Raw genomic sequence first — 27,468 nt, forward strand, 5'->3', positions numbered from 1 at the left:
GATGGAAGCAATGGAGTTGTTGGCTTAGTAGCATCTGGACGTAATGTTGGGGCTGTGAGGAAAAGTCGGAAGCAAGGATGAGTGACAAGATGGATCGGCTTGTGAAAAAGTTATATCAGGCATTTGCGAAGAGCATGAGCACAGGTGTTGGCTGGCAGTATGGGCCGTATGGCTGGGGAGAAGTTACGTGATGGTTGTCCGTTTGGCGGGTAACTAATCACAGGTTCACATTACACTGCCTTAGCCAACTAAACAGAATTATAACAACAACAACTCTGACTCTGGAGCTTCCAGTGCCTGGAGGGGTTGGGTCTGATGGAGAGGTCGGCGAAAGGTGACAGGAAAGTGAGTGAATCGCGAACCTCTCATCGTCAGATCGAACATTCGGGTTTTGCTTCGGTTGATTCCGTCTGCTCTATCAATCCGGCTCGGAAATTTTGTTAGATGCATGGATGCAGGTCAGAAAGCCAGAGTTGGCCCGTCTTACAGCAAAGTATTGCTATGCTTGTAGCAGATCCACTTCTATTTAAAGGGACAATCAGGGGTTCGCCGCGGTGGCTGTGTGACCCAATCTGGAGATCAAGCATCTGCCAAGCGGGAAACTGTGGGGCATGTGTACATCGTCTGCCCAAGAGATTGACCGACGGGATGGCGACGTTGGGATTCTAGACTTCAGAGGCAACAAACCTGGAAGACACAAAGTAAGCGGGCGAACCCAAGGCTGCGCTGCAGTAGCAGTTTCTGGCGACAATGGCCTTGAGGAAAGTAAGGCGTCCAATTTTAGGTCGTGGATGCTCTCAGCTCTCCTCCACGGTGCTCCACCTCGGCTCATCATCCAGCAGCTAAGCAGTGATCACCATGAGTCCATGGCCGCGTGTGGTGCATGGGCGGGATTTGCGTTGTTGTAAGGCAAACAGGACGGAGTAAGCATCAAATTTAGCCTCGGTCTTCATATGCCGTCGGCCACAACTATAAGACGACGCGGACGGCCTTCACAACTGCTGCTCCTGACTCTGCCACTCAACAGCACGATTACAAGCTCACCATCCGGCCCAACATCTTCCCAGTCCAACCAGCGGTTCTCAAAAAAAAAACACACTTTTATTTTTTCGCCACCATGCTTCTCTCCAGCCTCGCCTTGACCCTGGCCGCCGCCGTCTCCGCAGTCGCCGCCTACCCGATCTCGGGCGACGACGTCAACTGCCGGTCGGGCCCGGGCACCAGCTACAAGGTCATCAAGACGTACAAGAAGGGCACCGACGTCAAGCTCAGCTGCCAGGCCTACGGCGAGAGCATCAACGGCAACACGCTGTGGGACAAGACGCAGGACAACTGCTACGTGGCCGACTACTACGTCAAGACAGGCTCCAACGGGCTGGTCACCAAGGAGTGCGCCGTCAAGATCGGCGACGGCTCGGCCTACCAGGGCAAGATCAACCGCACTGAGATCCTGGCGCGCGCCAACTACTGGATCGCCCGCAAAGTGCCCTACTCGATGAGCGCTTACTACCCGGACCCGCAGGGCCGCAAGTACCGCACCGACTGCTCGGGTTTTGTGTCCATGGCGCTGCACGCCTACGCGCCCGGGTACAACACCGTGTCGCTGCCCGAGGTGGCCAAGTCGATCAAGTGGAGCGAGCTCAAGCCCGGCGACTTTGTCGGCACCCTGGGCGCCGGCACGGGCGGCGCCGCGGGGCATGTCACGCTCTTCAAGTCGTGGGCCGACAAGGACAAGAAGAACTACAACACGCTCGAGTGCATGGGCAGCCGCGGCTGTGTGGCCAACAAGCGCCCGGTTGGATGGAAGGTTGGCAGCTTCACGGCCAAGCCGTACCGCTATGAGAAGGTCATCGACTGAGGGGGCCGGAAGAAGTCGAGGTTGCGGGCGGATCTTTGTATATAATGGGGACTCGGGGTTGGCGAGATGGTAGAGTTTGGTTTGGGTTCGATGGACTTCATTTCTGATGCTTTTCTCTAAAAAGAGGTTGTGGTTATTTCTTTCGCCCGAAAGGACTCGCGGTCCAGTACATTCACTTCAAATAGCTCGTACATACAGTTTCATTGATAAACTCTTCACTGCCTTTCCGCTCGCATGTTGCCTGGCTTTCAAGTCTGCTCCCTTGCCTGCCCATTGTGGGACGATGGCGGCATCGAACACTGCTGGCGGTGATGTGGTGGGGTAAAAGGTTAGGTAGGTACGTTCACGGGTCATCATCAAGCCGAGCATATCCCGCTTATCTCTCACCCATCAACCTGCCCCAGAAAAACGCCGGTCGACAATGGCCGAGTCCCTGCCTACCTAACAACTGACACAATACCCCACAGCGATCCAAAACAACAACGAACAGCAACAGATGAAATAAGTAAGTAATCTCCTCCAAGGGGTCCTGATCGCGCCCGTATTCTCTCTCATCCAGATCCAACCAGATGAGACCATGAAGAAAGACAGACGTCTTCCAGCAGTTTCCCCTTAGCAACCATGCACCCCAAAACCACCATACGCCCCTACTGCCACGCCGACGCCGACGCCATCACAGCCATCTACGCCGACGCCGTCCTGCACACCACAGCCACCTACGAGGAAACACCCCCTACCAGCGCCGAGATGCACCGACGTCTCTCCGCCCTCATCGACGCCGGTTTTCCCTGTTTCGTAGCTGAGACAGAGATAGAAACGGCAACAGAAACAGAGTCGGAGACCGAACAATCACATAATACGGAAGTACTACCAGTAGTCGCAGGCTACACCTACGCCGGCCCCTTCCGCCCGCGGCCCGCCTACCGTTTCACTGTCGAGCACTCGGTGTATGTGGCTCACCACCAAAGGGGGCGCGGCGTCGGCCGGCTGCTGTTGGAGGCGCTTGTCGCGCAGTGTGGGAGGAGTGGTGGTGGCGGTGGCTTCCGGCAGATGGTGGGCGTCATTGGGGAGCCGCAGGCGAATCGGGCTTCGGTGGCGTTGCATGAGCGCATGGGGTTCAGAGAGGTTGGGAGGATTGAAGGGTCTGGGTACAAGTTTGGGCGGTGGTTGGATACGCTGTTGGTGCAGCGTGCTGTTGGGGATGGGGTGGCACGGCCGCCTGAGACCTGATGGGGAAGGACGCCATGATATGCAGTGGTTGAAACAGTTACGGTTGGGGGTCCTATGTTGGGAAGATAGGCATGGGATTGATGGGAATGTGGTCTCATACTATACACACACGGTTTCGTCCCGATTATCCGACAGCTGCTCCGACCTTCAGAGCGAGACCTCCCTCCCCGTCTTCGCGCTCTCCCTCACAGCCTCAATAATCCGCAGCACCTGAGCCGCCTGGGTCGCCGGAACAGGAACATCCTCCTCCTTGCCGCTCTCCACCGCCTTGGCAAACAGCTCGTAGAACTTGACATATGTCTCGGGCTCGACGGTGGGGCACACCTTCCTCTCCACCGTCCCGTCGTCGCGCAGCAGACACACGAACCCATACTTCTCCTCATCCTCCCGCCCAAACCGAGCATCTGTCGCCTTCCCACCCGCCCGGAGCTGATCCTCCTGCGGATCCAGCCCCGTCTTGTGATAGCTCCCCTTACTGCCCCGAACCCAGAACCGCATCTGCCGCGTCTCAACGCTCACGACACCAATCCGGACCTGCACCACCAACCCGGTATCCGCATAGCTGAGCACCGCGGTAACACTATCCGGCTCATCGTCCGACGACCCCTTCACCAGCCTGCCCTCCCTCTGCCTGACAAACTTCCCATACACGGCACTGGGCATCCCGAACAGCACAAACACCTGATCAAGCAGGTGCGTGCCCAAGTCATACAGCGGCCCACCCCCCTGGTCCATGCCCATCGACGCCTTCCACGTCAGCGACGCCGCAGCAGGGGGGTTCGGACGCAGCCGATCAAAGTGCGTCTCGAACTCCACCACCCGTCCCAAGACCCCCTCCTCCATCAGGCGGCGCACCGTCAGGAAATCCGAATCCCACCGCCGGTTCTGGTACACGCACAGCACGCGCCCCCGCTCGCGCGCCAGGGCCGCCAGCGCGTCGGCCTCGGCCGAGGTCGGCACGAACGGCTTCTCGACCAGCACGTGCTTGCCCGCCTCGAGCGCGGCGCGCGCGAAGCCGTAGTGCGTGTTGGGCGGCGTGCAGAGCACCACGACGTGCACGTCCGCGTCGGCGAGCAAGGGTTCGAGGGAGGTGTGGTGCTTGACGGCCGGGCTTGGGTGGTCCTCGGGCGCGGAGTTGCTGCCCGGGGAAGGGCTGCGCTGGACGATGGAGTGGAGTTTGAGAGACGGGGTGAGGGCGATGAAGGGGATGTGGAAGACTTTGGCGGAGAGGCTGGTTTATTTTTTCGAGGCGGTTGTTAGGATGTGAGATGGTGAAGGTGGACGGGAGCGGTGCTTACCCGTAGCCTACGATGCCGACGTTGAACTGCTTTTGGGTGGCCATCTTGGATTTTTTCTTTGGGTGGTTTGGGTGAGATTGTGTAGTTTATTGACAATTCGACAGTGAGATTTGAGGGATGGATGGATTCTTTATAAAGCTTTAGCCATGAGAAGATATATATATCTTGCCTAAGGTATCTCGCTTCCAACTTCCAAGTCGTCCTGCATCTGCGGGGTCTGAGGGGGTAAAACTCCACGCTCTCGTGTTGAGGTGGGCCGGTCGTAGAGCAATGCCCCGCTTGTTGTTGAAAGATTCTCAAGGTCAGGGGCTTAGGATTGAGCGAATTCGGATACTATTAGTAAGACGCTCAGTGGCCTCATCGGGCCATTTTGTTATTCAATACCAGCCCTCACAATAAACCAAACACCAAACCTGACCGTCGGTTTGGTTTGGATTTGAATGCCCGGGCCAGGCAGGTTTGGTTTAGATTCGGTTTGCCTTTGTATGGTTTGTTTGCATATCGGAGGGATTGAACGGTTTGAGAACATATGAATTAAATGGGGAACTAGCATTGTAAGCAGTATTCAGTGCGCTGCTCTGCTCTAGGTGTGTTTGTAATGGTGCATTAGCGCTGTTTTGAGCAAAGGTTCATTAGGTACTCGCCTCTCGGCTTCAGTAGTCTGACTAGGTACCTCCCAGTCAGACCGAAGGTATAGGCGAAAAAGTTGGCACAGTTACCTAGAAAAGTGGCTTCAGTATTGCCTAAAATAGAAGTATGAAGTGCGTAGCACGGGAAACGCAAAAGGGCGCATAACCTGTTACAGTTTAGAGAAAGGTCAGAGGCATAAAAGTAGTCTGAACTCTATGGTGTTGAGAAGAAGACCCAGATGTGCCAAGCCAAGCCACAGTAGGCACAAAGGTTTCTCGCGCAAAGGGCGTTGCGAGGGAGCCATGGGCGCTATGAGACAGGAAAAGAGCTAACAGCCAGGTCGAGGTAGGAAAGATGGGCCCATCCATTCCTGCACCTGCTCCACCGCCACACGAGCCAAGCCTCTGTGATCTACCAGATGAGATTGTATTTCGGCTGGCAAGAACTCCCGTTCAGCCGTGTCGGGAATCAGGTCCTCGCCCCGGCCGCGCGAGTAGATGACGACGGGATGGGCCTCGCCGCGGTCGTCGGCGGGGGCCAGTATGATGGCGAACAGCCGCTGCTCGTCGCGGCCCGGCCAGACGGCGAGCCGCCAGCCCAGCAGGTTCATCGGGTTGGCGCACAGCGTCCGTGCGTACGAGGTTAATAAATCTCGCTGCTGCTGCTGCTGCTGCGTCGGCATGCGGAAGAGACTTGTCCCCTCGCGGCGCAGCCAAGGATCGCGTTGGCTCGGATCTGGAAGACTTTGAAGCGCTGCTGGCCGGCCGCATAGATCACGCATCATATTCGACCTCCATAGTAAGTTGGGAAACCAGGGCTCGGGATTTTCGCTGCGTGTTGTTGGTAGAGATCACACCGGAAGAGCTCGCCCCCCTCTTGAGAGGTGTCTCCGCCTCGACTCGCGATCTCAAGTTCGCGGCTTGCGATTTCAACCTGGCGGCCTGCGATATCAGCTTGTCGGCTTGCGGTCTGGTCTTGCTGGCTCGCAATATCGACTTGGCGTCCTGCGATCTCAACCTCGCGCCGGCCGATTCCTCCGCAGCGAGCTGCCGTTTTGCATCGGCAAGCTTGAGTTTCGTGTCGGCAAGCTCTAGCCTTGCTTTAGCATGCTCCAACTTGGCTTCAGCAAGCTGTAACTTTATCTCGATGAGCTCGTCGGCCTTTTGAGGGCGGGGAGGTGACCTGAGCGGACCTATTGGGAGCCATCGAACTCGGCTATTGCGTGAAGCTAAGTCAGCAAACACTAAAATTAACGACTTAGATCGAGGAAGACATCGAGAAAAGTAAGTAGTGACTCTTATGATACGACCAGGTGTTGATCGCTGGGCAGACTCAATCGCTTGTTCTAGTTTGTTGTGCAAAGGAAGGAAATGAAGGTATGGTATGGATTTGGAGCACTTCCCAAAGTCACATCAGAATGGGTGGTGCGGTGGTAAGGCCCTCGTAGGTCAAACTTAAACGGTCCTGGCCAGGTTGTGGCTTCGTGTCAAGATCCGAACTTGTCCAGCTCAACGGGTTCCGAGCAACAAGTAGCCTCTGCCAAGATAATCACCGTACCCACTATACTTAACATGAATATAAATGACCAGCTATTACCTTACCCTTATCGATTCTATGAGGAGATACAGCCGTCGTAACTACATGACCTTGAGCGCTGAAATCTCAACCATGTCTGCTTTGGCTTTCTCTGGCTCAGCTCGAGCTGTTTGCCGAGCTTGTCCGGCATTATCTCATTCTGGTTGGCAAGCAGCAGCTGCTTCTCACAGGAAAGCCGATCCCGCTTAGTGATCTCCGCGGCAACCTGTTGCCGGCATAGCGAGATCTCCTTACTCCAATCGCTTTATGTTCGCGGTTGCCTCTTTAGGAGAACTGCGGAAGGCGTTCTCGGCACGTCGCTGCTCCTGAATGAGCCGTCCGTGGTCAATGCTGGCCGCATCCAACGGGAACCCCAGCTGGGGCCGCCGCGGTGCCCGTGGTATCATTTTCGGGACAGCTACAAGGGCGCTTAGGAAATGTAAAAGAGAACGGAAATGCGACAGTTAATCCTACAATCCGGCAGTGGAAAGGAAGTATTCTAATTCCGCCCTCTCCTGAGCATCTCGGCAGAAGACTCGATATACACCCATTCGTCTGCTTGTGGCCCAAGGTATCTGGCAGGTAGCTCATTACATCATCCGAATCGGAGTGGGCTCTCGTTTGGGGCATGGGTTTCGCTGACTACCGGGTACTGTACCTAGCTTCTCAAGAATCTCAACGGCAAGGTCACTCATCGGTCAAACAAGGTCAAGCTCTGATTCGAAAATCAGTGATTATGTCAAGGAGCACTCAAATTCGGGAGCACCAGGCTCTCTGCTGAGGTATCGCCCCAAGGTCTATCCCGGCCCCAATATTCCCACCGCTCTATTATCCAGGAAGTACCCGCTCCCTAGGACGCTGACACTGACAGGACGAAACCCATATCCGGACCCACTGACTGCGATCACCACCCCCCTGACGTTCTCTCTGAGAGGTGCGAAGGCGAAACGAACGAGCGGCACTCACAAGTTGATGTACACCGTGTCGCCCTTCTTGTTCTTGCATTTGTACTGGGCAGTCTTGCCGCTTGCGTGATAGAACGGCTCCCCGTCGCTGCACCCGCTGATGACGCCAACGCCGTTCCGACCAAGATAGCCGGCTGGCTGCTTAGAAGAGGTCCAGCTGTCGGTGGCGGCGGTGGTGCTGGCGCCACCTCTGGACTTCTGCGCGTCTTTGCTGCCGCTGCTTCGCTGGCTCTGCTGGCTCAGCTGGGCCACGGACTGTCGAGACACAGGGTGGTTCGAGGAGCCGGAACGCGACGGAGCCGGTTGCGTTCGGGATCCTTGGGTCCGGGCTCGGCGCTCCTCCTCGTCGCTGGCATTGTAGATATCCTCACCCCACTCATTCAAATACGAGTTCGCATACAGGTTCGAGTCGGGTTCAGACGGAGGGAACAGACCGCTTCCGACGCTATAATGGCTGCTCGCCGGCGTCCTAGGGCGTTCTCGTTCTCTGGTGGCGGTGTAGGCTGGTGGGTTGGCTATTGTCTCGGCCGCTGAAGAGAGGAAGCACACAGAAATGGTTAGAAAAGATCAAAGGCGAGCGTGTCAGGGCCTTGATTCTGGGAGGGCTTACCCTGTATGTGGTGACTCACCTCCTTCTTTGCGCTTTCGGCGGACCATCCAGCGGTCACGATCTGGTCTCAGTGCCCCTTATCGTTTGGTAGACGATAAGCGTTGGGGTAGTCGTTGAAGAAGTGGTTCCGTGCAGTCGCAGCACTACGTTGAGGGGAGATAAAAGTAATTAGTACAAGATATGAAAATAAGGGGAGGACACCAGGAACGGGGGTGTAAACGACATTAGTAGCTGGAAGCCACGTACGTCACAGCACCAAGTTCCCAGGCGTTGGCCAGTAGGGCGGCTTCCATATGGTCGTCATAGGTCATAGACCTTCCCTTGTGGTCAAATCTCCTTCGGAAATCCTTGTAGGCCTTCCGGGCTGCGGATAGCTCACGGCATTTGTCATAGTAGTCGTCGTACAGGACCATCATCGAAACGGACCATTCTCGCCTCTCGTAGCCTGCTGCTTTGGCCTCCATCTCCTCCCTTTTCTTTTTTTCTCTCTTTGCGGCGTTCTTGGCAGGCTTCTCGGCCCTAGCTTGCTGAATCACCGGCGAAGCCTCCAGCCGGGCCAGTTCGGCTTGAAGCGCTTGTGTCTGGTTGTCCAGTTCAGGTCAGAAACGATTGGTGCGACGTGCCACTACTATGTGCGCTCGCGGCTGGCCCACTCATGGCCGATCCCGAACGGCGGCCATCGGTACCGCTGGACCTGGTGCGAATGCTGAGAGGCACTGAACTGGTCGGTCCACCGCCACCCACTGCCGTCATCTCATACGCGGAGCCTTGCCGGCTACCCGTCTGCTCAGATGCCGCGTCAGCCTGGCTTCATGAGCGCTTTACTCTTTTGTGGGACTTACCACAGGACGTGGGGGTGAGCCGTCCGAGGAGCTCTGGCGGCAGCATGATCCAGTGCACTTGCTACTGTGGCGTTTCTTCGACTCGCAGATCGCGCAACACCATTTCGGCTTCAAAGACTTGGAAGGCATTGGGGAATTGACGGAAGTATATGCGGAGAAGACTAGCAGAATGGTAAGGGGAACGAGACCAGAGCAACCGGCCAGCGGTACCGTTTGACAGGCGCAGATTACAGGTTGCGGGAGAGGTTAGAGGAGATGAGATAGTGCCGGTGGCGTTGAGCCGAACCGTGATGGGATGAGGTAAAAGATGAGGTCGAATGAATGAGGAGCTGAATCCGGCCGGCGGACTAGTATAATATACCACGACGAGGAGGGGAAGGGAAATGATGATGATGACGATGATGTGATAATGGCGAAGAGGGAGATGTAGGTAACGCTTTGCGCGACCAAAGCTCGCATTATGTACTGGAACTCCTAGCCGCCGTGTGGAAGCTGGAACCACGACTTCGGCACCTCGAGTCCCGGCCACGCAGAGTGACCATGCCAACGAGTTCAACGACAGGTTCGGCGGCAGCTCTGCGAGCGTCAGGTTGGAAGGGCGAGACCTGAAACGGTGCGGCGAGTCCAGAATCCAGGACCGTGTTGGCCATGGGTTGATACAGCCCATTTCAAGGTTGACTGTCGAGTCTAGGTATGTTCAAACGCCAACCTGCGGCTGGCCCAGCGCCGCGGATCGGCAGGGCAATGCACCATGCCGCAGTGGTGACGAAGAATACCAGCTCATCAATGCCTCTGGGGAGTGGCACCCATGATCCAAGGACCAGGCCATCATGTCGGGACCGGGTTAGTCGCCTGTCCCAACTTCGAAGTTCGAACCGTGCCCTCGGTCCAGATTACCGACGATCCGGACCATCTGATGGCAGTGCATCATCGGTCGTCCCAGCTCCCAGGGGCCGGCCGCCGCCAGGGCCCAGCACTCACGAGACACAGAGCTGGCCTCGTAGAAGTCCCAGCGCCGTCCCCCAGCATGTGGCACGAAGCTCAGGTTGGGGTAGAACTGTATATAGCTTCCTTCCCTAGGTACCCTCGTACCTGGATCACCATCGATCACCTCGGCCCGGTGATTGGGGGTGAGCCGCTTACCGGGATCACCAGTTCCCAATTGATCTTGATGATCCTGCCGTCCCTAACGGCCATTGGCCCGGGGTTCCGGGGTCGCGCCCCACCCGGCCGCCATATATGGTTGGTTCATGACAGGTACTGACATCCGTGTCATTTTGGCGGACACTGACTGGTGTTCTATATATTAAGTGGGGTCCAACCTAACTTATAGCAGGGACATTGCTGCATGTATTACTAATGCCCCCCGATCGCCGTTCAAGAAACGCTGACGGAACCGCCATATGCCGGGTTGGCACTCTTGTCAGCTCACTTTGTTTTAAGTGTTCCTCACGCATTAGGCAGCTTTCTAACCAACTTCACGGGACATCTTCGCACCTTTGCCGTAGTGCAATACTTTGCTCCTAACAAAGGTGCTCTGATAAGATAGACTCCTCTGAAAGCGGCAATGGTCGGTGTGCCGACGAGCAAAGGATGCACTTTATGTCTGGCGCGAAGCGTCAAGGTAACACACCTCGCGCTACATACCTGTTCATCCATCCGGTCGCTAATCGTCGTGGCAAGTGTGATGAAGCACGCCCAAGCTGTTCGCAATGTCGGAGAGGGCGGCGCGCTTGCCCTGGCTACTCACGGGAGATGAAATTTGTAGACGAAGGGCCAAAATTACGGCGCCGAGTCCGAAAAACCGCTCCCCGTGCCCCGGGCGGGACTTCTGCTCGATATTCTGGTGATACATCAGCCGCTCCAATCCATATCACAGCCGTGGCCCAAACCGGCGGGCCCAGTCTTGAGCATCGCTCTGGCGCAGCAGTAGACACTCGAGCGCAGCGTGGTTTTCAGCTGGCGTGGCTCAACGTGTCCAGAGAATATTGTTATCAAACAATTTCGGCTTTTATCTCTGATATTTTTCCCCTTGGAACCCCTTCGGCTCAGAGCTCATTCCTGGGAACTTGGCTTTGGCATGTGCCACTATACCTTGGTCGCCACCCTTTTCTGGATGCTGCGACACTGTCGCTTGCTTTGGCGTATTTTGCTCGGCTGTCCCGAGATCAGATGGTCCTTCGCCGTGCAGAGCTGTCATACGGTGCTGCTTTGAAGAGCCTGGCAACGCTTGTCACAGACCCGAGAAAGGGGCTCGGCGCAGAGGTGCTCTGCGCTGTCCTACTTCTCGGTCATTTTGAGGTTCGTGGAGCGCCTCCTTTCCCACATCGAGGTCTGTCGGCTCGCTTCTAATAATACCCACCATCCTGCAGACGTTTGTTGACCGAGGACACGCTTGGATTCGTCATGCTGGCGGGGCTGCGCACCTTATGCGGCTACGGGGAGCTCGCAAATGTTACGATTCGGCCTTTGAGTACTCCATGTTTCTTTCGTGTCGCGGAGCCATAGTCCGTATACCACTTCCGGTTTGCCTACTAATGTGACTGTGCTAATGCACTTTTAGATTGCCGAAGCGCTCACTTCCAGGGAGCCATGCTTTCTGGACGCTGGTGAATGGCAATCCGTCCCCGACGGGTTGATCGAGTTCCCATTATTGCCTTCATATCCAGATCTTTACCACGAGATATTTGGCTACTTTGCTGCTATCCCTGGCTTGCTGAAGGAGGCGAAATCGATAGGTAGTGATACTGCCGACAGCACGCGCCATTCCGTGCTTTCCCGAGCTACAATGCTGCGCGACAAGATTAGACAATGGCACTATCGGTATATCTCCGACACCAGAGGGCCCACGGTCCAAGTTTTGGTCAATCCACCTCCTGTTTTGGACGCCTATCCATTTCATTCTGTCTACGTTTACAGAGATGTCGCATCCGCAACCATGATAACAGCTAGTCACGCCTACATGATCGCGCTTAACAAGGACTGCATCGACAGCATACAGTCGCATAGCGATTGCGCAGAAGCAAATATGGAGATGGCGCTGGCAATATGTATGTCTGTGGATTATTGTTCCCGCTCTGGCTACTGCGGAGCGTCGACGATGAAGTTTGCCTTGCCCATCATCCAACCGGTGTTACCTCTTAAGCACCATGGATGGATCGAGGCTTGGTTATCAAAATTTTCGGGCGTTGTGGAGGCCGCAAGGGTTAGGTAGTTTTAGCTAGTAGGTGGTAGGAAACAACGCAAACTTGGATGCATGCGATCTGCTTGCTTTAGAAATCTTGACTTTGGTGTAGTTATTGCAAAGAGAAATACAAACACTCCGTCCATTTCATCCCGGAAACTCAGCTGGGCTCTATGAAGCGACACACTGAGCCGTTTAGTATCCTCTCACGGCCTTTGGCTGATATGCTGATTCGAGCTGAGCAATTTCAGCTTCTGTCAGCACTAGGTTGGCTGCAGTCACAACCTCGTCGATGCGCTCCCGACTATTTAGCCCAACGATAGGATTGACCCCCTTGTGGAGACACCATGCTACTGCAATCACAGCCATGGGCAGCTGTCTCCCTTTTGCCACATTTTCCAATGCATCAACAACAGCCTTATCCGCCGCGCTTTCTCGGTCGTAGAGGCGGGTAATGGCCATGTCATGCCGAGATCGTATTGATGAATCGGCGTCGAGGCCGTTCCAGGGACGTGCCAGAACGCCACGCGCAAGGGGGGACCACTATAGCGCGCAGAAAAGACGGTGGTCAGCGTAATGGATCGTGCCCTCCATCCTGGTGGACCTACCGGGATGCAGCCAACGCCGGCATCTCGGCAGTACGGCATCATTTCACGCTCCTCCTCCCGGTAAAGAAGATTGTAGTAATTCTGCATCGACACGAATCGGTGCCAGCCGCGTTTCAAGGCAATGTTCTGCAGCGCCTGAAACTCCCACGCAGGCATCTGCATCGCCCAGAGTTAGCGCATTCTAGTCAACGGATTGGGTGAAGAGGAGAGGGATGTCATCGTGATGGACAGGCCGGTGGGCTTACGTACCGAGCTGGCACCAATGTAGCGCGCCAATCCCATGTCGACAACATCGTTCAAAGCCTTCATGATTTCTTCCCGGGGAACATCCGGATCCATGCGCTGGATCTGTATCACGTCAATATAGGTGCCCAGCCTCTTGACACTCGCCTGCACCGCGTCCAGGATGTGTTTGCGCGACAATCCAACCCGGTTGACCATTCGGCCATCATTGACGGTCGATGCGAAGACAGAAAGCTGTGGCTCTCCCGGCATGCTCGTGGCGAAGCGGCATTTGGTCATGATGACCACAGACTCGCGAGGGATCTTGTACGTCGACAAGGCCTTGCCGATGATCTCTTCCGAGACACCGTTTGAGTACAGATCCGCCTACACAGACGGAATAGTCTTAGTTTTTCGACCACGATAGCCAGGACTTGAAGGAGAAGAGAAAAAAGAAGGTACTGACCGTGTCCCATGTGTTGATTCCGACCTTGTAGGCATGCTCGAGGAGCGGAAGTGCTTCGTCTTCCTCCAAGACCCACTCTTGCCAATCTTTTTTCCCGTATGTCATGGCTCCAAGGATGACCTTGGAAACCTTGAGGCCCGATGTTCCGAGCCTGTTGTATCCTACGCTCGTCTGTTCTGGCTTGGTGAGCAAATCACTGACGTAGCGGTGTTGAGTAGGAGCCATGATGGCGGCAAAGAAGAACGAAACTGAACAACTGCAGCGCGGATGTTTGAATCGTGACGAGAGCAGAGTAGGAAATCTTGACATTTCCCGCAGCTTTTATACTGAATATCCCTGACGAGGGTCCTCACAAGCTAACTACAGGTTCCTAATCCTGGGGCGGTATTGTAGCCTGACCCATTGAACAGAATGCGTCAGCACCCAGCGGCTGCGGCCATGTTTCAATATCTTGTCCCGAAATGGCTCCATGATACGACGACACATGAAGGTTGGTTCAGCCCGGATTTGGCAACCGCATGTTCCGAACAGGGGTGGTGGGCATGGTCAGCTTAAGCCAGCCGAACTGGGCTGCATGATCCGAGCTAGGCCCAATCTGGTTCCAAGCCACGAACTCCATGTTCTTGCGCCCAAGGGCCGAAATAAGGCCTCTGCATCAGAGATGACCATGATCAGAAGTTCTTGCGTTGCTCCTCGGCTTGATGCTGTTCCCCAGTTTGACGCATGAATGCTGCTCTATAAATGCGACCGGTTGAGTTGACGTTGACGCTCCCGTTTTCTAGCACAACTACGTCCTCATCCAAAACCCTAGCTCTATCAGTGTCGCGCACATCTTTTCTTTTTCATTTCTCTTTTCTTTTCTTTTCTTTTTTTAAAAAGAAAAGAAGAGCAAACATGGTTTCACTCACTGACGGGCAGAAGGCTACCCTCAGCCCTGAAGCCGTTGCCTATCTCACAAACATCCACCACATACCGTTTGCTAGTTTCCTATCGCCTCTCCTCACATCCTCATGTCGCGTTCCCGGGCTCCGCCAAGGCTACCAGGAGAAGATGGGTCCTGCGGAGGCCGAGCTAATGAAGAAGCACCGTCTCCAAACAACAGCAATTGTCATGGCCGGCGTCCCGGTGACAGTGATTGAGCCGCAGTCCATCAAGCCCGACAAGCAGCAAAAGGCTCTCTTCAACGTGTTTGGGGGCGCCTTCGTCATGGGCAGCCCGAGGGACCGTGCGGCCCTCACCATGGCCGCAGAGCTAGGGGTCCGTGTCTACTCGGTAGGGTACACCAAGGCCCCCGAGGCGAAGTACCCTGTCGCCCGCGACCAGTGCCTTGCCGTCTACCGCGAGCTCCTGCATCGCGGTCCTCCTGGCCTTTCGCCTCTCGATCCGGCCCATCTCTACGCCATGGGGTGCTCCTCGGGCGCCCAGATACTCGTATCCATGCTGCTCGTCGCGCAGCGAGATGGCCTCCCGATGCCCGCGGCCGGCATGTACCTATGCGCGCCCGCCCTAGACCTCAGCGGCGCCGGCGACTCGATGGTGTTCAACGACCACAACCGCGACCTGATGCCCGTCAGCCTTCTCATCGGCATGGTGTCGCAAAACTATGCCCCCGATGGGGTGGAACCCAAGGACCCGCTCTACTCTCCCGTCTACGCCGACTACGGCCCGTCATTCCCACCGACCATCGTGACCGTCGGAACACGCGACTTTGCCCTCAGCCACGGGGTGCGCTTCTGCTGGAAGCTGAGACAGGCTGGCGCCAAGGTGGAGCTGCTGGTTTCTGAGGGCATGTGGCACGGCTTCAGCTGGGATCCAGTCATCCCAGAAGCCTTGCAGGTCCGTGCCGCAGTCATCAAGTTCTTGGAAGGCGAAAAGCTGTGACAAGAGTTTATTGGGATAGCCTTTGATGCCACTGTACTTTAGACCAATCATAGTTGTCCATTATGAATTATGGAAAATGGCGACGCCAAAACCGGTCCCCATTCTTGAAGATGAACAGTTTCCTTTTATTCTTTTCGTGTTGCTTACCAGACTATTGGAGACTTAAGTTAACGTTAGTCTCTACTCTCCAAGTCTCGCACCTGCACTTCCTGCAACACTCCTCCTTCCCACCACTATTCTTGATGATACACGAAGATATATTATAGAATTCGGATTAAAGACGTTCAATTTAGCAGATACCATGATTAAGCGGGCTGCAAAAGAGGCTATTAGAAATACGGCACACTGGATTTGATTTAATTGACAGGTTGCAACTGTTTGATTAAATTGCTTCTCTTCTGCTCTCTGGCTTTGCCAGAGAGCCTATTATTATAGTTACTGGTTGGCGGCAGAGATTTTGTGTTCAGTGGCTGCTGTTACTAATTTATTGTTCTGGTTGTTGTTCCTAGGGCCTTCATTATAGTTTATCTTCGGCATCGCGTACTTTGTTGGGGTCGTCGAATAAACGGGCTAGTTGATTGAGCAGGTTCTAGGGGTCGTATTGCTTCGTGTCTTCGGCAACGGCCAACTGCAGTGTAACGAGTGCCTGAGAACTTGTCGGGGTCGGGGAGGCCTGGCTTGGGCTTGCGGGCCGACTTAGTCCTCAAGTCAGTAAGCTCTTTTGTCAAGGCTTGAATCTGGGCTTTATGGTTCTGAATGACCTGCTGTATGTGCTGAAGGGGGTCCATCTTGTAGGTCGGTTGTTGTTCGTGTTCGTTGTTGAATGCAGGTGCGAGAAAAAGAGGGCTCTTGCAATTCGGGATTCAGCTGGTCGGTCCACACACTTCTAATTACCATACAACCCGTATGCAGGGGAAGAAGGTCGGAAACTGCCGCGCTTGCAATGAATACCGAAGACCCTTGAAGAAATAACGTATCTTATAAGCGAGATGAACATATAAGCGAATTGAACACTTGCCACCATACTATAACAGTCAACTACAATTACAACACAACAACATTATGAACCTACTATAATTATATCAGAAACGGCTGAATTAGATGCTTCTGCAACCTCCTGACAAGTGCGGGCATTATGACCAGGCTTGCCGCACACACTACAGCACCGAACCTTCGTACGAGCCCCCCCTGCACCACCACCATCCGGCTGTATTTCTTATGCCACCTCTCTAACCACAGCCTTTTGGTCTAGTAGATCCTTTGCATCTTCTACTGCAAGTGATCCTCCAAGCTATACACGCGTTCTTTTGGCTCTTCGGCGCTTGCTTAGCGCCTCGTTGGCCTTGCGGAGCGAAGACACCTCTGCCTGAAGGAGGGCCACCTGGTGCATTATAGCCATCGTACCCTTGGTAAGCTGGTCTACAGCAGCCAATATCGAAGTCGGGGAGCTATTTTAATGGTTGGCAATGCGAGTCTTGATGAGCGTTGACTGTGAGTTGGCTTCTCGGGGGTTATATGGTGTCTGGAAGACCTAAGATTGTATAGTGCCTGGCCGTGAGATTAGGGGTGTTGGTATACGAAGCTTGATATCTAGCTTCGAAAGTACCCTCTCTGGATCGTACGGTACAAGGCCAGCCCCTATAAAACCACTCTATATATTCCTCTTAGTGATAGAGGCAAAGAAGGTTGTACGAAAGGTATAAAGGAACTCGAGCTTGCTTACGTGGCTGATATATGCGCGCATTAAGTCCTCGATCTGGCGACCGTACACCTGCTTTAACGGCCCAAAGCAGCCAACATTAAGTGGCTGGAGGAGGTAGGAGGAATGTAGAGGTATGCAGAGCGTGATAATGTTATTCTACTGGCAGTAGAGCTCGAACTCGGTTGAATGGTGGCTTTCGTGGCCATCGAGGATCAACAACCAGTATTTGCCCTTTATCCGAGGCGCTATATAGTAGTCGAAGTGCTTGATCCAATCAAGGCCTACTGCATTGGTAGTCCAGCCATTGTTGGTGGTTGCAATACGCTAGTCGGCCGGGAGGTTGCACTCGGTATACCAGTTGGCGAGATGGTATTGCGCCGCTAAGATGATGAACAGAGGGATAGCCCAGCCAAGGGCATTGACGCCTTGGATTACGGTCGCCCATTCGCGGTTGCCAGGCTAGGCTAGCTTTGCCTTGCCACGGCCATCCGAGGTTGTAACCACCATGTCTAGGAAGATAATGCCCATTATAAACTCAGTCTTGTCGAAGTTATAGATATCGTCATCTACAATACCGTACTTGGCCTTAATATTACGTATAAGGGTAAACCATTCGCCAATGACCTTTGGATCCTCGCATTTAGCCCTCTGGTAGTCATATCTACACATATAACATATCCGGAGCTCTGGCTGGTATTTGACGAAGTTATACACCTAGAGCTTACCAACAGAGGGCGCGTTACGTACGCATAGCAGTTGGTTGGCCATATCTTCCACACCACATAGTCTTAGGGGAAAGGCTCGCTCAGATAGCTCAATTATATACTGAACAAGAGCCTTCTCTTCGGAATCGGTGAGCCGGCGCGAGTTGGGCATAGTGTTGCATCGTGCAGGCTTGCCGTTGCGTCGGTTTCAGATGGTATTGACTGTGACGTTATAGATCTTTACTGCGGCGCGAAGACTAAGTTTTGGGTTCTTTTGAATAGCTTCAAGGGCTAAGATTACCCTAGACTCTCTTGAAGCCGAAGACATCGTTGGGTGTAGAGGATTTTGGTTGTGGTATAGAGAGAAGACGCGTCGCGGTCAAAGTGTTCAATTCGCTTATATGTTCATCTCGCTTATAAGATACGTTAGGCACTTCCAATTACCACTGTAACCCTTTAGTACCAGGGAAGGAAGGCCCGAAGTGATAAATAAGGTGAAAAAAAATCCGGGTACCGACGGGGGGCTCTAGGTGCAGGCTCTATAGTTGTTCGAATGCGTGGTCAAGCCTCTGCTAAGACGATGTACTATGTGCTCGGTCGACTAGGCACGGGTCGGTTCGGAAGGTCGTAGCCGTTACGATGAATTGCCTGGCTAGGTATGCAATCTAAAGGAAGTTTAATATTATCACAGTGACTGTCATCACAGGCCAGGTTCAAGGCTCTGGTGGGCAACTGACTGCATTGTAAGAATATTGAACTTGTAGGAGGAAAGGAATCCTCGAAGACTGCAAGATGCGAAGAAGTCTAAATATAAGATATGTGGTATATGCCCAGATATGGAAGGTAGGGTACCAACCAGGTTGACCAATCATATATACATACACTAGAAGCCGGGCACATGACTAAGCAATGGCCTATGCCATATTACAGTGGGTTCTACCGTCACACTAACGCTTATAAATATAGCCTAGTATTATATTAGTACCTTTCAGGGAAAAGAAAGGAAAAAGTACGTAGTATACTTATAATATAGGATATTGGCTCTATTTGAAATAGACTTAGGCTTTCGAGATGAACAGTCCTAGAGAGAGGGCATTGTATTATGAATTAACCTATAGAGGCCAGTAGGGGCGACCTATATTATAGTCTATAGATGGCGCCTGCATCCAATCATTCTAGTCTAAGAACGGATCAATCAGAAGAGAATCACGCTTAGCATAGAGAAAGCTTAGTAATCTAGATATAAGGCTTACAAAGGATCACTAGTAATCTAGGGTAATCCAGTATAAGAGATCATCAGAGGCAGGCAGTGATCTATGGGAAACCCATAGCATATAGGTAGCTAGTCATTCGTTCTAGTGGACTTAGGAAGTTCACCAGTGAGCAATTCAAGCAGTAGCCTTCACCTACTATGCAGACATTGCGACTTGCATTGTTGTGAACCTTTTGGCTTCACCGAGACCTACAGCCCGACCAGCAGATACCTTCGACCGGCGAACCCTTTCAGAGGCAGGACTACCTGTGGTTTCGTCACATTAAGGCCACTAGCTTCGCGAATTCATTAGCGTCAACGACGCTATTCTTAATAGAAAGATTGTTTCTATCAACCTAAACTTACAAGTTAAGTTGAGAAAGCGCTGTTCTGGCCGCCGAATTTGGCTGGGCAGGGTCGCTATTTTCGGCGGTCGCAACAGTGCGCGGGGCGCCGCAGAGCGGGGTCCCACGCAAGACCCTCTACTTTTCTGGTGCTTGCATGCGTTGGCTCTGACATCATGGCCCCCTGCCCCCAGGGCCCCTGGCACGCCCCACATCAAAGCGACACGGAGGCCTTCAGATCCCAACTCTCTGTTTCCTGCATCCCGAATCCGGGCGCCTGGCCTCGGAGGAAGCCAAAAACAGCTCCCATGGCTAGCGAGTTAAAATGGCTCGCTCGTCGCCCGGGGGCTCCGCGAGTTGCTCGATTCTTCCCACCAATGCCACAGACTCTCTCTTCCCCCTCTTCTCTTCCTTCTCGGAGCCGCCGCTTCTCCTGCTCTTCCTCCGCGACGAGCCCAACCCGGCAGCATGGCACCTGTTCGCCCTAGCGGAGGAGCTCGCCACGGTGCTGATTTTATGAGACACTTTACCGAGCTAGAGGCCCAGCGGCGAAAGCCCAAGCAGCGGAAGATCCTGCCCACAGCAGCAGAGCGCGCCGCGCGCCGCGCGGCATGGCGAAAGGTTTGCTTGATCAAGCCGCGGGATGCCGACTGTACCAAAGCCAACACCGCTAGCGTGCTGCAGAAGTGGAATTGGTATGTCCTTTTTCTCCTACTATCGCCGAGGATGTCGCTAACCAAGAGCTAGGTGCTGCGACTTCAATGAGCTAGGGCCATGCATCGACGCGCTAAAACGCGTAGACCGGGCGATTTGCATCGACTTCCTTGACTAGGTGTGCGGGAAATACAACATTACATCGATAGGCACAAGCTGGCAGTATTTCTGTGGGTTCAAGCAACTGTATGTTCGACACGTTGGCCAGCACATAGATGTCAATGATAGTAATGCGGTGCTAAAGGCTGGAGCAAACTTATATATCCTTCTACGGCATCGACACCAGAAAAAGATAATACACACTCCGGGAGTCATGATCACCGCAGCACACTTTTTCCCGGCAGAGTAAAAGTGGCCCCTGACAGTCAAGTCATCTATCGTTTTGAACTCGATATCTTCGCGTTGGCCCATTTTCGCAGATTTGGCCGGTGAGTTTTGTACAATGCGTCTGTCCTCGAATGTTGGCGTTATTACTCCCCGCTCCACGGTTTGACAACCCTGAAACTTATACGTACGATGTGTGATACAGTCCCCCTCCGGTTCGTAGGAACCCTAGAAACCATGGAGGGTGCCTTTGATGGTATTCCGGGGTCGTAATATACCACAGAGGCTTTCACACAGTGCGGTACCTAGTAAACCTACCCATCGGTTGGTTACATTACCGCTGTGCGACCGCGGTTGAGGGCCAGGCTGGTATCTGCAAGTTAACAGCGGAGGGTCCAGACCAGGATATATCAAGCGTACTGTCGTATTGTTTGCGGCGTCTCCCACGGGCATATTTCCCACCTCGACGAGCTCGCTGCATGCGAGACATGCTGGGGGCTAAATGAATGTCATGTCCACAGTCGGATTACGCAGCCGCAGCAGATCCAGCAGATACTAAGACCATAATACCCTTTAAGATGGGCATCCAAGACGTTCGCCCCGGTCACAGTCCTTCTAGACAGGTCGGTGGTCGGATCCCAGCGGCGAAGTACACGCAGGGAATCGGGATTCAGGGAGTGGGCTCAGCATGACAAGCATTCTCCCCTCATCGATACAATCCCACGCATTATCCTAATAGCAGGAATAAGACACCGAGGCATCGAGCCATGCCGAGGCGCGCCCTGAACGAAACGAGGCGGTTCTGACTAGCACGATGCCGACACAAAATTGGGCACACGCAAAGAGTTTCTCCCCTATCGCACCGTGCCATCACACTGCGCGTCACGCAACCTTCCTGTTTATCGCCCAGTATGTCCTACGGCACAGAAGGAAGGGGCCGGAATGGACATGGGACCGGAAGGCGCGGAAGAGATGGATATAATACGGAGGAGAAAAAATGGAGGTACCGTAAGGTAGTACTGCATTATGCCACTCACATCATCTATCAGCAACCGCTTGTCGGAGGTAGTACTGCATCACCAACCGCATCTCAAAGGCAGTAATACATCCCAGTCACTTCGCCGCCGTAAATGATCGTATCAAGTATCACGCGCTTGGGAGCCTCCACCGGCCCTACCCTTGAATCGAATAATAACACATCCCGTCATGAAGAGGTGGGCGCTCTGAGGAACGAAGCACTTTGGTCCCTCCATTTTGAGTGTGTAGGCAATGGGAATTTTCTGTGTCGGATAAAAATGCGCAATTTTTCTGCAGGTTCCGTGGGACTGAAGGCAGTCACGGTTTCCGCCGTCCTCCTGATCGTCCTGGCACACAAGTCCTCAGCATCGCGGACCGGCGTCTTCCCACACCCGAGCAGCCGGACGTGCAGGGTGCTGCCAGGAGACACCGACTGGCCCAGCCACGCAGAGTGGGCACGCCTCAATGAGACGGTGGGTGGCCGTCTCATAGCGACCGTCCCCCTTGCTTCGGCCTGCCATGACCCGACCTATGATGAGGAAGTGTGCGACCAGCTCAAGCAAGACTGGCTCTTTCCCCTCAACGAGGCCAACTTCAAACAGCCCAACTAACAAGAGACGTTCTACGGGAGGAACTACCCGCGCCTAAGGGCTCTCAAGGCGAAGTATGACCCCAAAGGCTTGTTCTACGCGCGCACGGCTGTTGGGAGCGAGGCATGGGCTGAGGATTCGGAGCAGCGGCTGTGCAAGATATAGACGTCATGGCACGGAAGACTTGTAGCACAATGTACGGTAGCTTGAACCACTCGACTCGTCTTTACATGTAAACTGCATGCAACAATATCAAGGCTACATTCCAGGTTCCGGCCGGTCTTACCAGGGGATTTCCTGGCCTGTCACGACCTGGAAGAACTTGGACGATGTGGCCTCGCGAGCGGCCTTGTCCACCTGTGTGCGTGAGTTGTATCATGATGAGCCTCTCGTCCACTTAGTCTTCCGAGCTGGGGGAGGCGGGTTATCACTTACGAAGCTTATGATTGCGTCTGCAGCTTGCTGCAGCGTGATGGGCGCTTTCTCCATACCCAGCAATTGGGCGTTCCTATTGCCAGGCTCGCTCTGCGTCAAACTGTATTGTCATTCGCATAGTGAACTTCGATAGCGTGACAAGGGCTGCGCTCACCCTGGATTTACACAGAAGGCGACCAGCCACGGATTGCCACAATGGGCGGCCATAGTGATCCAGTTGAGGGCGGCCTTGGATATGCCGTAGGCCGGAGCGTAGTGAGAATGGTAGTTGGGCATGAAGCCGATCGACCCGATAGCGCTCGAGATGGAAATCCACTTGGGCGCCGCCGTCGACTTCTGCAGCAGCGGGCGGATGGCCTGGAACAGCAGCAGCGGCCCGAGCGCGTTGACCTGGAACGTCTCGATCAGGTCGTCAGCGGTGACGCTCTCAAGCGGGGCAATGACCACTCTCAGGCCGCCGGCGTTGGCGTCGACATCTTCGACACGCCTCAAATGGAACAGATCCTTGAGGGCTAGAGCTTCGACTTCCACGACGGAATGTTCCAGCCGCCCTTCTCCTCGGCCAGCGGCCACGGTACCCTCATGGCCAGCACGATCCTGCGTGTCTGTCCCATGGTAAAAATCTATCCCATACGACTCAGGACGTTTGGGACCAGCGACGGCAGGACAAAGATCGATGCAGACTATGCCGCGCAAGTATGTACACAACGACGGGCAATCACAGGTTGAAGGGACTTCTCCGATGTTCTGACTCGTGGAAACTACAGGCAATTCAAGCCGCTCTGGACAAGAAGGCTACCATCCTCTGCATGTTGTGGACGATCCCAATGACTGAAGGCGAGAACCAGGCGAAGAAACGGCGTAAGTTTTCCTTTACACCTGCTTCTCCAGCTGCTACAGGTAGTTCCAGCCTCTGACGCCTTACCCCGCTCAGTGCATGACGTGCTGAGGACAGCTGTTGAGCGCCGCATCCTCATGTTCTGCTCGGCGTCTGATGAAGGCAAGTTCAGCGAACTCGACTACCCGAGCGGTCCGTGGCGTGACCGTTTCATCCGCATCGGCGCCGCGGGCGCGGACGGCACCGCCTTCCAATGGAGTGCCGACGACGGCATCACTTATGTGCTCCTGGGCGTCGACGTGACCGTGGAACAGGTGACGACCGGCTCCCACGACGCGTCGTTCCCGATGAAAACGATGCCCCCGAACCGCATGAACGAGTATAGCGTGGCGGGCTCGAGCGTCGCCACGGCGCTGGCCGTAGGGCTCGCCGCCATGATTCTCTACTGCGTCAAGGCGAGCATCCTCGCCATCAGGACGGCGACCCAGGATAGCAACGGCTCCCTGCTGGGGTTGCCCCCGGACAATGCGGCACAGCTGATGGCCCACCCAGACGAGATGAGGCGCGCCTTTGCGAGCCTGGGCAACGTAACGCCCAACAACTTTGTCCAGGTTTGGGACGAGCTCGACAAGGTCAGCGAGCAGCTCGAGGTGTTCTGGACGCCAAGTTCGACTCCAGAGGTGAAGCAGAAGTGCGTCGAGGCGTTTGTGGACTTCGGGCTGAAGCTGTGGAATGCGGCCATGGAGGAACATTGAACGAGGTCAACGGGGGTGTGTGCTTTGGGCTGTAACAATAATATGTGGACAAAGAAGCGGTGGGTTCAACGCTGTTCCCCGAAGTATCTGGTCCCTTCAGAGTCCTGGTTGCGCAGCACACAACGCTCTGTCAGACAGCGGTGCAGCTTGCATTCGGCGCCGTCATTCGATGTCCAGTAACCAATGCTTTGCTCTGTATCAATTTGAGTCTTTGACTGTTGCTACACCATCAGTTCTCGACACTAATAATAAGGATCCTATGCTCGTGGGGTGGAATGGAGTGAACGGAGTACAACTCCTAGGAGCTATGCCACAGTAAGTAGTGTTTCCAATGGACTGTGATTTTTCATTTTATCAATCCTTTCGGTCTCACCAAAACTCACCCCATTGTCATATATACGTTCAGGAGCCCCTTCCAGAGGGTTGGTGGCTAGAGATTTGTTATAAGCTGCCTAGAAACCTACGCGGCTATTCCTACAACCACGGCGATACACCGCTGAAGATTGAGGTTATACGTTGAATCAAGGCCGTATCTTCATCTTACCTACTGTTCGTAATTTTTATAGCCGGATTCCCTTCGCGTAGTGGCTTTCCAATGCCTTCACCCGGGCGGCCCCCAGGCCGCCCTGTATTGCTAAAGTTGCCAGTCATCCGGCGGATCACCCAGCAAAACTGCCCTGAGATAACCGCACGTTATATATTTACTAGTCACTACAAGTAATCGCTAGGTACCTCCGTACCTGGATCGCGAGGCTCGATCGTTGATCTCCTCGATCCTTCGTGGTTCGACAGGATCGAGTTTTGAAATCCAAGCATCGATCCAGGAACTGGATTGATACTTCTTCCCCATAGTCCTCTGCTGATTGGTTGGTGACTCTTTTCTGAATGATTGGCTCGGACGCGCCCCGCGCGACGACTGGGGTCACTGCATGTGGATATACCCGTGACACACAATGACAAGTACAATATTGGAGAACGAATTGACATTGGGGCTGTGCAAGTGGTCCATTCTCGTAGGGAAAGGGTGTCATTGGTTGAAAGAATGAGTAATTCGAGACAGTTTAGCTTGCATTTGCCAATTCCCCTTTCTGGACATAACTCATCATGAATCATACTTTTTGGGCTTTTACCGTTGTCCACTGACAGCGAACTGTTAAAACTGACAGTCGTCAGAGGGAATCAGTTAGATCACCGTTTGACTTTAAAAAGGCCTCCATCAAGCCATAACGAGTGTTATACGCGGTCGAATAATTGTTCCTCAATCTCCAGAGCCCAACAAGTGCAGAAATCCCACCTTGATTCTATAACTTGACCTCAACCTTCTTTTTACTTGCTGTACATATGAGCGACACCGGTGACATGGATGCTACTGTTACTGCTCCAGTACCTTCACTGGAGTGTCGATTATGCGATGTATCATTCGAGACTGTCGAAGAAAAACGGCAACACGCGAAAAGCGAATGGCAGTAAGTCTGTAATTATTTCTTCACTTTATCTTGCTTTTCTCTTGCTTTTTCTTTCTCTTTCTCTTTCTTATTATCAATTTTGTTTTTGATTCTTATTTTACATTCATTTTCTTTCTCTTTGTATTATCTTTTCCTTGTTACTTTAGCTTTTTCTTGTTCTTTATTGTTTTCCGTTTTTTTCCTTTCCATTTTCTTCTACATCACATGTTTCTCAAAATTTTAACATGGATATCTATCTAGCGTGTACAAGATTCGGTGTCGAGTCGCCGAGCCTGGAAGCACTCTTACTCCCCCCGACAACCTGGATGGAATCAGCAACCCATCAACCAGGCAGCGAAACCAAGGCCGGAAATCTACATCGACATTGCCTCCAGCCAATAAGGAGAGTTCCGATGAGGAGTCAGAAACTGACACATCCGACTTGGACTCATCCGACAGGGACATCTTTGAATTCCTTCCTGAAGAGTGTCTCTTCTGCGCCCAATGCAGCAACGACTTCGTTGAGAACCTATCACACATGCATCAAGCTCACAGTTTCATGATCCCTTTCGAGGCCTCACTAGCAGTGGATCCCCAAACCCTGATCTGGTTTCTCCATATGGTCATCAACAGCTACCGGGAATGTATCTGCTGCGGAACACACCGGCGGTCCGTTGAGGCGGTCCGGCAGCATATGTTGTCCAAGGGTCACTGTCGCTTTAACGTGACCGACGAGATGCGCGGGTTCTACGATATGGACGCTTTAGGTCAGCACACTGCAGACGGATGCAGTCATCCGGACGACCATACCCTCAGGTTACCGACCGGGAAACTCCTCGCTCATCGCTCCCAAGTCGATCCCTCTCCAAGGAGCAGGCGGCGAGAAAAGACACCGGCTGGCCCATCTGCTTTGCTTGCCTCTGAGGAGCCAAATCCTACCACCGGCGAACCACAAGCTCTCACCAAGCGAGACCGAAAAGAGCAAGCACTCACTACCCAAGTCGCGCAGCTGCGCGCCGGAGATCGGATGAGTCTGATACATCTGCCGGAGTCTCAACAACGATCGCTGCTTGCGGTGCACAAGAAAGAGCTGGACAAGGCGAAGCGGGCAGATAGGCGGACGCGCAGCCGGTTGGATCATGTTGGGAATAAGACTGCGGTGCATACGAAGTATTACCAGCAGGAGAACCCAGTTTATCAATGCGGTTAGGCAGAGGGTTCATAATACGAGGGGGTTGTTGTCCGAGCCCTGTTCTTTGAATGCTGTTTTTCCCATCTTGAGATGCCCCCCTTTGCTCTACTATGGCTAAACCCTGAGAGGTTCTTGTCCACTTGTCAGAGCACAATGTCACTCCGTGATTGAGGATGTTATAGGTTCCAGGCTGTTATCAATCTTGTATCCTCCTCACTGACCCAGTACATCCCTCCCCTTGATTCCTATCCGGTAGGGTGTCCATCGAGTAGGTGCGGAAGAGCTGTCAATTCATGGGGAAGAACTTAGACCTTGGACAAAACTCATGCTTGAAGCAACAGAAAAGGATGCAAGCCTTCGTTGGCATATAGATCCGATTCCGCCGCCTTTGCCCCTCACTAATCCTCTGTTCCCCGCAATAAACCGGACCGGGCTGCCTTCTTGTCACTTGTCAGGCTGAACCCATCATACTCATTCTGCACTGCTTTGCGGGGAAGCGAAAGAGATGAAAGATCCTTGCAGATGTTGTGGCACATGAGACTCCTGGTACCTTAATTTGGCAAACCTGTGCTTACCGAAGAACTCCTCTGTGCTGCCTCTGCTTCTTCGTCAGGAACTTTCAGGCGCCGGCAAATATCTGTAACCAAAAGCCGGCAGCAAAGAGCTGCGATGGCCAAGCGGAGTACCTATGTACCACCTGAAATTGGCGGTTTATTGTGACGAAACCCAGGCAGTCCTACCTCTGAAAGGGTTCTTCTATCGAAGGTATTGCCGGTCGGGCTGTAGA

The 27,468-nt window shown here is 53.7% G+C and overlaps 10 protein-coding genes across 10 annotated transcripts; 7 read left to right on the top strand and 3 right to left on the bottom strand.

Moving 5' to 3' along the window:
* Positions 1-634: 634 nt before the first annotated feature.
* Positions 635-2,130, top strand: B0T15DRAFT_524137 (uncharacterized protein). Its single transcript, XM_062868743.1, has one exon. It carries the CDS (start codon positions 1,118-1,120, stop codon positions 1,856-1,858), a length of 741 nt encoding a protein of 246 aa, XP_062724100.1. The 5' UTR covers positions 635-1,117; the 3' UTR covers positions 1,859-2,130.
* Positions 2,131-2,213: 83 nt separating this feature from the next.
* On the top strand, positions 2,214-3,162 carry B0T15DRAFT_105170 (phosphinotricin acetyltransferase). The gene is made up of 2 exons (XM_062861420.1): positions 2,214-2,363; positions 2,428-3,162. Exon 2 carries the CDS (start codon positions 2,480-2,482, stop codon positions 3,086-3,088), a length of 609 nt encoding a protein of 202 aa, XP_062724101.1. The 5' UTR covers positions 2,214-2,363; positions 2,428-2,479; the 3' UTR covers positions 3,089-3,162.
* B0T15DRAFT_105166 (uncharacterized protein) lies at positions 3,162-4,594 on the bottom strand. The gene is made up of 2 exons (XM_062861419.1): positions 4,387-4,594; positions 3,162-4,319 (listed from the first exon to the last, which is right to left on the bottom strand). The coding sequence occupies exons 1-2, from the start codon at positions 4,428-4,430 to the stop codon at positions 3,236-3,238; spliced, it is 1,128 nt and encodes a 375-aa protein (XP_062724102.1). The 5' UTR covers positions 4,431-4,594; the 3' UTR covers positions 3,162-3,235.
* Positions 4,595-10,413: 5,819 nt separating this feature from the next.
* B0T15DRAFT_524147 (uncharacterized protein) lies at positions 10,414-12,332 on the top strand. Its single transcript, XM_062868744.1, has 4 exons — positions 10,414-10,632; positions 10,692-11,309; positions 11,381-11,515; positions 11,572-12,332. The coding sequence occupies exons 1-4, from the start codon at positions 10,576-10,578 to the stop codon at positions 12,220-12,222; spliced, it is 1,461 nt and encodes a 486-aa protein (XP_062724103.1). The 5' UTR covers positions 10,414-10,575; the 3' UTR covers positions 12,223-12,332.
* A 55-nt stretch (positions 12,333-12,387) lies between these two features.
* Positions 12,388-13,713, bottom strand: B0T15DRAFT_392240 (NADP-dependent oxidoreductase domain-containing protein; the record flags this gene model as incomplete). The annotated part of the gene is made up of 4 exons (XM_062864621.1): positions 12,388-12,735; positions 12,801-12,956; positions 13,050-13,409; positions 13,489-13,713. 4 exons carry the CDS (start codon positions 13,711-13,713, stop codon positions 12,388-12,390), a joined length of 1,089 nt encoding a protein of 362 aa, XP_062724104.1.
* Positions 13,714-14,123: 410 nt separating this feature from the next.
* B0T15DRAFT_524149 (Alpha/Beta hydrolase protein) lies at positions 14,124-15,453 on the top strand. Its single transcript, XM_062868745.1, has one exon. The coding sequence runs from the start codon at positions 14,383-14,385 to the stop codon at positions 15,367-15,369; it is 987 nt and encodes a 328-aa protein (XP_062724105.1). The 5' UTR covers positions 14,124-14,382; the 3' UTR covers positions 15,370-15,453.
* Positions 15,454-21,704: 6,251 nt separating this feature from the next.
* On the top strand, positions 21,705-22,181 carry B0T15DRAFT_490914 (uncharacterized protein; the record flags this gene model as incomplete). Its single annotated transcript, XM_062866733.1, has 2 exons — positions 21,705-21,970; positions 22,058-22,181. The coding sequence occupies 2 exons, from the start codon at positions 21,705-21,707 to the stop codon at positions 22,179-22,181; spliced, it is 390 nt and encodes a 129-aa protein (XP_062724106.1).
* A 117-nt stretch (positions 22,182-22,298) lies between these two features.
* B0T15DRAFT_390570 (uncharacterized protein) lies at positions 22,299-22,919 on the bottom strand (the record flags this gene model as incomplete). The annotated part of the gene is made up of 3 exons (XM_062864548.1): positions 22,299-22,373; positions 22,452-22,551; positions 22,606-22,919. Coding segments are annotated over 3 exons (489 nt in total), but the record flags the coding sequence as incomplete, so codon positions are not given.
* Positions 22,920-22,994: 75 nt separating this feature from the next.
* Positions 22,995-24,151, top strand: B0T15DRAFT_500167 (uncharacterized protein). Its single transcript, XM_062867363.1, has 3 exons — positions 22,995-23,147; positions 23,219-23,312; positions 23,386-24,151. Exons 1-3 carry the CDS (start codon positions 23,034-23,036, stop codon positions 24,042-24,044), a joined length of 867 nt encoding a protein of 288 aa, XP_062724108.1. The 5' UTR covers positions 22,995-23,033; the 3' UTR covers positions 24,045-24,151.
* Positions 24,152-25,166: 1,015 nt separating this feature from the next.
* Positions 25,167-27,031, top strand: B0T15DRAFT_429043 (C2H2 type zinc-finger-domain-containing protein). The gene is made up of 2 exons (XM_062865699.1): positions 25,167-25,510; positions 25,751-27,031. Exons 1-2 carry the CDS (start codon positions 25,386-25,388, stop codon positions 26,697-26,699), a joined length of 1,074 nt encoding a protein of 357 aa, XP_062724109.1. The 5' UTR covers positions 25,167-25,385; the 3' UTR covers positions 26,700-27,031.
* Positions 27,032-27,468: the final 437 nt, after the last annotated feature.

This window comes from Chaetomium strumarium (assembly GCF_033439665.1).
Source record: "Chaetomium strumarium strain CBS 333.67 chromosome Unknown B0T15scaffold_2, whole genome shotgun sequence".
NCBI classification, from domain to species: Eukaryota; Fungi; Ascomycota; class Sordariomycetes; order Sordariales; family Chaetomiaceae; genus Chaetomium; species Chaetomium strumarium.